The sequence below is a fragment of the Kogia breviceps genome, chromosome 6 (assembly GCF_026419965.1).
Source record: "Kogia breviceps isolate mKogBre1 chromosome 6, mKogBre1 haplotype 1, whole genome shotgun sequence".
Lineage (NCBI taxonomy): Eukaryota > Metazoa > Chordata > Mammalia > Artiodactyla > Physeteridae > Kogia > Kogia breviceps.
This window is the reverse complement of record NC_081315.1, coordinates 60,893,192-60,905,644: the sequence shown is the minus strand read 5'-3', so window position 1 is coordinate 60,905,644 and position 12,453 is coordinate 60,893,192. Positions and strand designations below refer to the sequence as shown.

The following is a 12,453-nucleotide window of genomic DNA, read 5'->3' as shown; positions in this document are numbered from 1 at the left end:
GGAGCAAAGAGCCGTTGAACATATTTGTAAGCAATTCTAAGCAATGTAGAACCAACTTATAGAAAGGGGAGTTGAAAGAGTCCTCAGTTCTGAGCCTCGCTTTCCCTGACCACCCAGAATTATCTGCACTGTGGGCCAGTCCTGTCTCAGAAGAAGTTCTTTCCTTGTCTTTCACGACTTCATAGTCTCACCTCCGTGACTGTTTCTTCTCCAGTGTTACCTCCTGCTCCTCTTCTTACAGTTCCTAGTCAGTTTTCACCATGGCTGGATTCCTGACCCATAAACTCACCTTCTCTAAGCCTTCCTTTTCTTGCTGTGAGTTCCAAATCTCCAGACAAGATCTTTCCCTTAGCTTTAAACCAACCAAATGTCCACCATCCAAAGGTCAGCTCATTCACTTGGATTTCCCTTAGGCAAATTAAACCTGAAGTTCCCATATTAAACTCATGTACTTCTGTTCAAACCTGTTCCTTTCATGCTTCCTGTGCAAGATCACCCACCTTCCTGTGCAAAACACAAACTTTGAAGCACCTTTAACTACTCCTTCTTCCTCACCTCCTACATCCTATAAATGTCCAAGTCCTTTTTAATCTAAGTGCTTAATACCTCTCAATTTTCATTTCAGATTACCCTCATTGACACTATTTGCTTCAGCTCTACTTTGGTCCTTATTTGAAATTCACTGAGAAATTCTTAAAAAAAAATTTTTTTAACTGAGGTAACATTGGTTTATAACATTATATAAGCTTCATGTATACAAATATTAAGTTTTGACTTCTGTATACACTACAGTATGCTCACCACCAAAAGTCTAGTTTCCATCTGTCAGCGTACAGTTGACCCCCTTTACCCATTTTGCCCTCTCGCTCTTCCTCTCTGGTAGCCATCAATTTGTTCTCTGTATCTAGGTGCTTGTTTTTGTTTTGTTTTGTTTCTTTGTTTTTATATTCCACATATGAATGAAATCGTACATATTTGTCTTTCTCCATCTGACTTATTTCACTTAGTACCCTCAAGGTCCATCCAAGTTGTCACAAATGTCAAGATTCCATTTTTTTATGGTTGAGTAGTATTCCATTGTACATATATACCACGTCTTCTTTAGCCCTTCATCCATCAAAGGGCACTTACATTGCTGCTTCCATATCTTGGCAATTGTAAATAATGCTGCAGTGAACATCAGGTTGCATACATCTTTTTGAATTGGTGTTTTTGTATTCTTCAGATAAATACCCAGAAGTGGAATAACTGGATCATATGGTAGTTCCATTCTTAATTTTTGGGGGAACCTCCGTCCTGTTTTTCATAGTAGGTGTACCAATTTCCATTCCTACCAACAGGGAAATACACTATGACATTGTTAACTGGTCTTGTACTGTAGAAATTTACTCTTCCAATTCATGCTCTATGATGCAACAGGTGATATTTGTAAAACACAATTCTGACCATATTTCTGCCTGGCTTAAAAACTTATAAGACTAATTCCAAACATCTAAATATAGCATCCTGGGTTCTTCATGATTCTTCTCCTACTCTCCTTTTCGGCCTGAAACCATATAGTCTCACTCTCACATTCTGTGTTGATGCCATATTGAATGGCTTTTATTCCTTGACTGTCTGTGCCTTTCTTATCTTCCAGCTTGTCAAATAGTGCTCCATCTTCTTGGATCCCTTTTTAATCTCTTTTCCTAACTAATTCTTGATCATCCTTTAGGATTCATCATAGAAGTGACTTCCTGCAGGAAATCTTTGTTGATGTCCCCATGCAAGGCTCAGTCGGTTGTAACTCCCACATGGTCCACTAGTACCTTTGTGCTTATACCTATTGTAGTTAATATCACATTCTATTGTAATTGTTCATGTGGCTTCCTTTCAATTACACTGTAATGCTGTGTTTCATTTGTTATTGCAGCCCTATTACCAAGCACAGCCTAGGTTGGCCTATTGTAAGCAATTTATAAATATTGGAGTAATAGACTGATTGAGTGATTGATTGAACTTACTGGCCAACATTCAGAAACCAATTTGGAGTACAATTTTAAATGTTAGGTTCAAGCACACAGCTCAACATAGTTGCAGTGTTGGGTTTTATCAAGATAACATTTTGTAACAGGAAGGAAATAGCTTTGAAAATTTTCTTTACACGAACTTGTATGACATTATATGTTATACTGGCATTTTTGGAACAATTTAACTCTCTCTATTTTTATATGGAAGTAAGTAGAAGAGAAATTCTTTAAAGTAAACAAAAAAGTATTAGGCAATTATTTCTTTGCTGCAATACATTCTTCTATATTATCTGTGCTGTTTTTTAACTTGGATCTAAAATGTTTATATAAAAGTACCTTGATAGCTGACTAATTTTTTAGACAAATTGTCAGATGTTACAATAATTTATAGAGTACCCGCTGTGTTCCAGGCACTGTGTTGGACATTTTATGTACATTATTTTATCAAGCTCTCCTCCCCAGAGTAACTCTGAAATAGGTACAGTTATCCCCCTTTTACACATTGAAGAATGCAAGATTGAGAGGGTAGTGACTAGGGTTCAAACCTAGAACTCCTGATTCCCCAACATGTGGGCTGAATCTATCCCCTTTTTCAATTTTATTTTATTCTTGGGACAAATAAAAATAAACTCTTTACTCACCACTCCTTTATGGAATTATGTAAAAACAATGTGGCTTTAATACATTTTTGCCCATAATAAAGTTTCTGTAACTGAGAGTATGATTTCTACTGTCCTAAATATACTAACCAGCAATAAAAGTTATATAGCAATCAGAATGAGAAATCCATAGATACTAGTGCAAGTTACATAAAATATGACAAAACATGATATATGTATATTGGAGTCTTGGGGCAAAGAAAGGTCAAGTTATTGAGTCTGGGTTAGAGGGTGAGATGGATTTTATCAATCTGTGTGCCAGCAATGGAATAGCAGAGCTTTGGACAAAAGTATCAGCTCATAACAGTGCCAGTATCATACCAATAATTTCAAACATTTTTTCTAAAGAAACAACAAAATTTAAAAGCAGAAATAACTTTTAGAGTATGTTTTTCATGTTTGCAACACTTCTGAAAAAATTTCCCAACATATATATATACATATAAAAATATACACATATGTTCACAAATAAATATCATATAGTAAATGCCATTATCACCATGAGAAATATATGAATATAGTAAGAAATTGGAAGAGTGTCACTGGAGAAGTGAGACAAAGCTCTCGCCAGTGAGTGAAATTTAGATGTAAGACCCTAAAGCACTTACTGAGGATTAAGGTGGTATGCAGTAGAAGTGAAAGCACTTTGACTACAGAGCCAGAGAAGTCCAATATTTGGGTAAGTTACCTTTCTAAGCTTCAGGTCCTTTATTTGGAAAATGGAGATAACGCTACAGCCTCCCTCAGTGCATTGTTTTGAGAATTAAGTGAGAAGATGTGTTAATGTGTTTAGCTCATAGTTAGGAATCGATAAACAATGTTATTATTAGTACTGTTGTTTCTGGTAGTGGTTTGATTGTGCTACTACTGCTCTCAGCAAGGTGAATATTATATTGTTTCAACTGAATCCATGTGTCAAAAGAATCATCCAGTGGCTTTCCATGTCTGTGGAGACTAATTCAGTTTGATCAGACACCAGCTACATTATACTAGACTGAGATTTTAAGAATAATGTGCAAATTGGTTTGGTTGCCTACAAGACCTCATCAGCATTCTATGGGAAACTATAGAAAAGAGTGAATTTTGTTATAAAATACATCTTCTGTTCTTATTCCATTTGGAAAAGTATTAAATGTTTTAAATGTTTCCTTCATTAATTAGAGAACTGGTTCATTTCTGGTGAGTTCTACCTGCCAGATTATAAGCAGCTTTTGTCAGTGTCTACTGATCCCTTTAAAGTTGAATCAATAAGATTACCGGTAACAATCATACATTATTATGAATCCAGTCATCTTCCCCCACAAACCAAAACCATGCTTTCTGTATCATATGCTTTCTGGTACATGCTTTAAAGTAGAGGAATTAGGATCTAGGAAACATTATTTTTGGATTGAACTATGCTTAATCTTCAAAAAAAAACAAAGCAAAACAAGGAACTCAGTTCTGCAGAAAAAGCAAGTAGGTTTAAGTTTTCTTTCTTAAATAAGCCACTTGTCATTCTGTGTTGGAATAGTTCAGAAGTTTAGTTAAGTTGATATAAATACCCCAAGTTCTTGTTCTTTTCTGGATTTAGCTAAACTTTTTTTTTTTTAACAAAATGTTTTAAAGGGAATATTTTACAAGGAATATTTTTAATAGGATTAATCCTGAATTTTGAAGAAGAGTTCAGCTAGAAGTTTGCTAGTCCTCTCTTTCCTGGGGGCTCTAGCCCTGTAAGAATCCAAACTAAATATCACATTGAGGGAAAAAAAAACACATTAAGAACTTTCATTTCTTCAAGCCTGTGTGGTATGATGGAAAGAATTCAAAATTTGTGAGAATCCTAGCATTACCACTTTGGGCAAGGTAATTAACATTTTGGGGCCTATGTACCCCAGCTGTAAAACTGTGAAACTACTTACTTTAAGAGTTCTTTTAAGAATTAAATGAGATAATATCCATAAAATGCCCAGGATAGCATCTGGTCCATGGCGGGGACTGAATAATATTTCTAATCTCCTCTCCCTAGCATCATTACTGAAAATCTTTCCAGTGGCTTGAGATTGCTTCCATTTTATCCTAACTCTCCATAACTAATAGTATTTGGCACACAACTCAAGGCATAGAGAAGAAATCATCTAAATTTAGAGTAATTAAGGCAAAGTTTCTAGCTTTTAATTCTTGGAATTTAGAATATTTTGTGAGCATTGGAGCATGGTGTTCTATAGAAGCTAGATTAATAAAATGTTGCCTACTGCTTCCACTTTAATGAATGGATAGCTTTGTTTTGTTGGTATACTGATTATTCTTTGGTAATATACTTCATAAACTCTTTTGGAAAAGAGCTGTCTCCTCAATACTTTAAAAACTCCTTGTTTTCTCTTTGATATCTTCTTAGAGCTATGAAAAAAAAATTACCTGCTGATCCCAAATGATGAATTATTAGAATCTGAATTAATGAAATTGTAATTATTTTTAATTGTATTATTAATTGAAATCATATTTTCAGAATGAGAGCTGTATTTCTTAGCAATGGACAAAAATTATTCTCCTTTTTTTCTACCTTTGTCAGGATATTTTAAAATCCTGAACATTTACAACAAATGCCTACAAATATGTAAATTGCATTCCTTTTTGTTTTTCATTTAGTTTACTCTGTCTTTCATGATCACTTTCTCTATATTTTATCTTTCAATGGTTTGTTATTTCCAGTTTTTAAAAAACTATTTTATTGAAGTATAGTTGATTTACAATATTGTGTTAGTTTCTGGTATACAGCAAAGTGATTCAGTTATACATATATACATTCTTTTTCATATTCTTTTCCATTATGGTTTATCACAGGATATTGAATATAGTTCCCTGTGCTATACAGTAAAACTTTATTGTTTATCCATTTTATATATAATAATTAGCATCTTGTAATAACTTTTTAAAAAATATCTTTATTGGAGTATAATTGCTTTACAATGTTGTGTTAGTTTCTGCTGTACAACAAAGTGAATCAGCTATATGTATACACATATCCCCATACCCCCTCCATCTTGAGCCTCCCTCCCACCCTCCCTATCTCACCCCTTTAGGTCGTCACAAAGCATTGAGATGATCTCCCTGTGCTGTGTAGCAGCTTCCCACTAACCATGAATTTTACATTTGGTAGTGTATATATGTCAATGCTACTCTTTCACTTTGTCCCAGCTTCCCCTTCCCCTCTGTGTCCTCAAGTCCATCCTCTACATCTGTGTTTTTATTCCTGCCCTGCCACTAGGTTCATCAGTACTATTTTTTTAGATTCCATATATGTGCATTAGTATGCAGTATCTGTTTTTCTCTTTCTGAATTACATCACTCTATATGACAGACTCTAGGTACATCCACCTCATTACAAATAACTCAATTCCGTTCCTTTTTATGGCTCAGTAATATTCCATTATATATATGTGCCACATCTTCTTTATACATTCATCTGTCGATGGACACTTAGGTTGCTTCCGTGTCCTGGCTGTTGTAAATAGAGCTGCGATGAACATTGTGGTACATGTGTCTCTTATTTTTTTTTTAACATCTTTATTGGAGTATAATTGCTTTACAATGGTGTGTTAGTTTCTGCTTTATAACAAAGTGAATCAGTTATACATATACATATATCCCCATATCAACTCCCTCTTGCATCTCCCTCCCTCCTACCCTCCCTATCCCAACCCTCTAGGTGGTCACAAAGCACCGAGCTGATCTCTCTGTGCTATGCGGCTGCTTCCCACTAGCTATCTATTTTATATTTGGTAGTGTATATATGTCCATGCCACTCTCTCACTTTGTCCCAGCTTACCCTTCACCCTCCCCATATCCTCAAGTCCATTCTCTTGTAACTCTGCGTCTTTATTCCCATCTTGTCCATAGGTTCTTCATGACCATTTTTTTGGTCTTAGATTCCATATATATATGATAGCATATGGTATTTGTTTTTCTCTTTCTGACGTACTTCACTCTGTATGACAGATTCTAGGTCCAACCACCTCACTACAAATAACTCAATTTCGTTTCTTTTTATGGCTGAGTAATATTCAATTGTACGTATATGCCACATCTTCTTTATCCATTCATCTGTTGATGGACACTTAGGTTGCTTCCATGTCCTGGCTATTGTAAATAGAGCTGCAATGAACATTGTGGTACCTGACTCTTTTTGAGTTATGGTTTTCTCAGTGTATATGCCCAGTAGTGGGATGCTGGGTCATATGGTAGTTCTATTTTTAGTTTTTTAAGGAACCTCCATACTGTTCTCCATAGTGGCTCTATCAATTTATATTCCCACCAACAGTACAAGAGCTTCCCTTTTCTCCGCACCCTCTCCAGCATTTATTGTTTGTAGATTCTTTGATGATGGCCATTCTGACTGTTGTGAGGTGATACCTCATTGTGGTTTTGATTTTCATTTCTCTAATGATTAGTAATGTTGAGCATCATTTCATGTGTTTGCGGGCAATCTGTGTATCTTCTTTAGAGAAATATCTATTTAGGTCTTCTGCCCATTTTTGGATTGGGTTGTTTGTTTTTTTGGTATTGATCTGCATGAGATGCTTGTATATTTTGGAGATTAATCCTTTGTCAGTTGCTTCGTTTGCAAATATTTTCTCCCATTCTGAAGGTTGTCTTTTCATCTTGTTTATGGTTTCCTTTGCTGTGCAAAAGGTTTTAAGTTTCATTAGTTCCCATTTGTTTATTTTTGATTTTATTTCCATTTCTCTAAAAGGTGGATCAAAACGGATCTTGCTTTGATTGATGTCATAGAGTGTTCTGCCTATGTTTTCCTCTAAGAGTTTTATAGTGTCTGACCTTACATTTAGGTCTTTAATTCCATTTTGAGCTTATTTTTGTGTATGGTGTTATGGAGTGTTCTAATTTCATTTTTTAAAATGTAGCTGCCCAGTGTTCCCAGCACCACTTATTGAAGAGGCTGTCTTTTCTCCATTGTATATTCTTGCCTCCTTTGTCAAAGATAAGGTGACCATATATGCGTGGGCTTATCTCTGGGCTTTCTATCCTGTTCCATTGATCTGTATTTCTGTTTTTGTGCCAGTACCATACTGTCTTGATTACTGTAGCTTTGTAGTATAGTCTGAAGTCTGGGAGCCTGATTCCTCCAGCTCCGTTTTTCTTTCTCAAGATTGCTTTGGCTATTCAGGGTATTTTGTGTTTCCACACACATTGTAAAAATTTTTGTTCTAGTTCTGTGAAAAATGCCATTGGTAATTTGATAGGGATTGCACTGAATCTGTAGATTGCTTTGGGTAGTATAGTCATTTTCACAATGTTGATTCTTCTCATCCAAGAACATGGTATATCTCTCCATCTGTTTGTATCATCTTTGATTTCTTTAATCAGTGTTTTATAGTTTTCTGTATACAGGTCTTTTGCCTTTGTAGGTGGGTTTATTCCTAGGAATTTTATTCTTTTTGTTGCAGTGGCAAATCTGTTTCCTTAATTTGTCTTTCTGATTTTTCATCATTAATGTATAGGAATCCAAGAGATTTCTGTGCATTAACTTTGTATTCTGCTACTTTACCAAAATCATTTATTAGTTCTAGTAGCTTTCTGGTGGCCTCTTTAGGGTTTTCTATGTATAGTATCATGTCATCTGCAAAAAGTGACAGTTTTAATTGTTTTACATTTTGTATTCCTTTTTTCTTTTTCTTCTCTGATTGCCATGGCTGAAACCTCCAAAACTATGTTGAATAATACTGGTAAGAATGGGCACCCTTGTCTTGTTCCTGATCTTAGAAGAAATGCTTTCAGTTTTTTACCTTAGAGAATGATGTTGGCTGTGGGTTTGTCATATATGCCTTTTATTATGTTGAGGTAAGTTCCCTCTGTGCCCAGTTTCTGTCTATTTCCATTTTTATATTCTTAAACAATGATCTTGTGATAATGGTAATGTCTAGAAACAGGGAAAAGCTAAATCAGATGGAAGTATTTTTCCCCATTTTAGGTTTTTGCAAACCTGAAACAATCTCAGCATTTTTCTGGATTAAGGAAATTTTTAATTTAATTTTTTCCTAAAAATGTATTATTTTAAACTACAACAATGACAACAACAGGAATTTATTTCTTCATGTTTCTATTGACATTAATGCTTCTTTTAGGAACAGTTAGATCACTTAAGGAATTTGCCTGTGGCTACTGAGTAAGGACTAGAACTAAGAAAGAAAAACGCTAAGATAACTGATCAAATGCTTTGACTTTTAAAGTAGACTCTGGCTAATTCTGAATTATTTAAGGAAAAAAAAATTTTCCATAGAACTCCAGTTTTCAATTACTGTTAATTATTGTTTCTGCATTTTCTTTCAGAACTCTTGATGTTTCAGTGAGCTTTAATGGAGGAAATTCTGTCATCTCGGGCTCGCTGACAGTCACAGCCACAGAATGTGTAAGTCACTGTTCACATAAAGTTACCTTTTAAAATAACTCTCTCCAGAAATAATTTATGGACCTTCACCTTCAATATTGTTGCATCCTACAGTAAAGAAAGTACAAATAATAACACTGGAGACCATTACAAGAAAAGGTCTGTATAGAATTTATTGTAGGTTGTCTTATTTTTTCCTTTAGTCTCCTTTAAAAGGAATTTTAAGGGCTTCCCTGGTGGTGCAGTGGTTGAGAGTCTGCCTGCCGATGCGGGGGACACGCGTTTGTGCCCCGGTCCGGGAGGATCCCACATGCCGCGGAGCGGCTGGGCCCGTGAGCCATGGCCGCTGAGCCTGTGCATCCGGAGCCTGTGCTCTGCAATGGGAGAGGCTGCAACAGTGAGAGGCCCGTGTACTGCAAAAAAAAAAAAAAAAAAAAAAAGATAAAAGGAATTTTAAGAGAGTATACATTATATTTTGATATTTATAAAATTGAAGTCATATTTAAATATTAGAATAAGGTAAGAAAATGATTTCCAAATGAAGCATTTTTTCTTAAAACATTAACTATGTAAAGGAAATAATATCTTTCTGTTAATGAAGGATGCATTATAGTATCTAAGACATTTATCATGTTTTTGAAATTATTAGTTCATCTTAATGAGTGAGCTTATTATTTTGTCCCTTTTTATGCTGGTACTTTCTCAAGAGTAAGGAACTTGATTTTGAGAGCTTTATAATATCTTGGTTTGAAACTACACTGAAACTATAATTTAGTTAAGATGGTTAATTTGCACTACCTCAGATGCAATATTTGGATATATAAATTCCATTGATAAGAGAGTGTTTTCCTTATAGTTAATTTTTTTGGTTTATCTTGACATTAGATTGTTGAACATGAAAACACAAAGCACTAAAAGGAACTGATCACATGGCTGATATTCTTATGAGTGCATTTTCTTTGTTAAAAATATATAAAGCTAAGCAAAAAAACAAAATTCCTGCCTAAACATTTTCTCACATCTCATGATTTTTTTTAACATCTTTATTGGAGTATAAAGGCTTTACAATGTATGTTAGTTTCTGCTGTATAACAAAGTGAATCAACTATACATATACATATATCCCCATATCGACTCCCTCTTGCATCTCCCTCCCACCCTCCCTATCCCACCTCTCTAGGTGGACACAAAGCACCAAGCTGATCTCCCTGTGTTATGCAGTGGCAACCCTCTAGCTATCTATTTTACATTTGGTAGTGTATATATGACCATGCCACTCTCTCACCTCATCCTAGCTTACCCTTTCCCACCCCGTGTCCTCAAGTCCATTCTCTACCTCTGAGTATTTATTCTTGTCCTGCCCCTAGGTTTGTCAGAACCAATTTTTTTTTTTAGATCCCATATATATGTGTTAACATACGGTACTTGTTTTTCTCTTTCTGACTTACTTCACTCTGTATGACAGTCTCTAGGTCTATCCACCTCACTACAAATAACTCAGATTCCTTTCTTTTTATGGCTGAGTAATATTCCATTGTATATATGTGCCACATCTTCTTTATCCATTCATCTGTTGATGGACACTTAAGTTGCTTCCATGTCCTGGCTATTGTAAATAGTGCTGCAAAAAACATTGTGGTACCTGACTCTTTTTGAGTTATGGTTTCCTCAGAGTATATGCCCAGTAGTGGGATTGCTGGGCCATATGGTAGTTCTATTTTTAGTTTTTTGAGGAGCCTCCATATTGTTCTCCATAATGGCTTTATCAATTTACATTCCCACAAACAGTGCAAGAGGGTTCCAATTTCTCCACACCTTCTCCAGCATTTATTGTTTGTAGGGTTTTTGATGTTGACCATTCTGACCAGTGTGAGGTAATACATCATTGTAGATTTGATTTTCATTTCTCTAATGATTAGTGATGTTGAGCATCATCTCATGTGTTTGTTGGCAATCTTGGGAGAAATGTCGATTTAGATTTTCCACCCATTGTTGGATTGGGTTGTTTGCTTTTTCTGATATTGAGCTGCATTAGCTGCTTGTATATTTTGGAGATTAATCCTTTGTCAGTTGCTTTGTTTGAAAATATTTTCTCCCATTCTGAAGGTTGTCTTTTCATCTTGTTTATGGTTTCCTTTGCTGTGCAAAAGATTTTAAGTTTCATTAGTTCCCATTTGTTTATTTTTGTTTTTATTTCCACTTCTTTAGGAGGTGGGTCAAAAAGGACCTTGCTGTGATTTATCTCATAGCGTGTTCTGCCTATGTTTCCCTCTAAGAGTTTTATAGTGCCTGGACTTACATTTAGGTCTTTAGTCTGTTTGGAGATTATTTTTGTGATGGTGTTAGGGAGTGTTCTAATTTCATTCTTTTACATGTAGCAGTCCAGTTTTCCCAGCACCATTTATTGAAGAGGTTGTCTTTTCTCCATTGTATATTCTTGCCTCCTTTGTCAAAAATAAGGTGACCATATATTCATGGGTTTATCTCTGGGCTTTCTATCCTGTTCCATTGATCTATATTTCTGTTTTTGTGCCAGTACCATACTGCCTTGATGACTGTTAGCTTTAGAGTATAGTCTGAAGTCAGGAATCCTGAATCCTCCAGCTCCATTTTTCTTGCTCAAGACTGCTTTGGCTATTCGGGGTCTTTTGTGTTTCCATACAAATTGTGAAAATTTTTGTTTTAATCCTGTGAAAAATGCCATTGGTAGTTTGATAGGGATTGTATTGAATCTATAGATTGCTTTGGGTAGTATACTCATTTTCACATTATTTATTCTTCCAATCCAAGAACATGGTATATCTGTCCATCTGTTTGTATCATCTTTAATTTCTTGCATCAGTGTCTTATAATTTTCTGCATACAGGTTGTTTGTCTTCTTAGGTAGATTTATTCCTAGGTACTTTATTCTTTTTGTTGCAGTGGTAAATGGGAGTGTTTCCTTAATTTCTCTTTCAGATTTTTCATCATTAGTGTATAGGAATGCAGGAGATTTCTGTGCATCAATTTTGTACCCTGTTCCTTTACCAAATTCATTGATTAGCTCTAGTAGTTTTCTGGTAGCATCTTCAGGATTCTCTATTTATAGTATCATGTCATCTGCAAACAATGACAGTTTTCCTTCTTTTATGATTTGGATTCCTTTAATTTATTTTCTTCTCTGATTGCTGTGGCTAAAGCTTCCAAAACTATGTTGAATAATAGTTGTGAGAGTGGGCAACCTTCTCTTCTTCCTGGTCTTAGTGGAAACGGTTTCAGTTTTTAACCATTGAGAATTATGTTGGCTGTGGGTTTGTCATATATGTCCTTTATTATGTTGAGGTAACTTCCCTCTATGTCTACTTTCTGGAGGGTTTTTATCATAAATGGAAGTTGAATTTTGTTGAAAGCTTTTTGTGAA

General features: G+C 35.2%; 1 protein-coding gene across 6 annotated transcripts in view; it reads left to right on the top strand.

The window, feature by feature from the left end:
• The window catches only part of ANTXR2 (ANTXR cell adhesion molecule 2), a 162,671-nt gene that overhangs the window by 49,390 nt on the left and 100,828 nt on the right, over positions 1-12,453 (top strand). For all 6 annotated transcript variants that reach the window (XM_059066445.2, XM_067035906.1, XM_067035903.1 and 3 more), the window contains exon 11: positions 8,996-9,074. In XM_059066445.2, the coding sequence (XP_058922428.1) occupies positions 8,996-9,074 (79 nt within the window). The remainder of the gene's footprint in view (positions 1-8,995; positions 9,075-12,453) is intronic.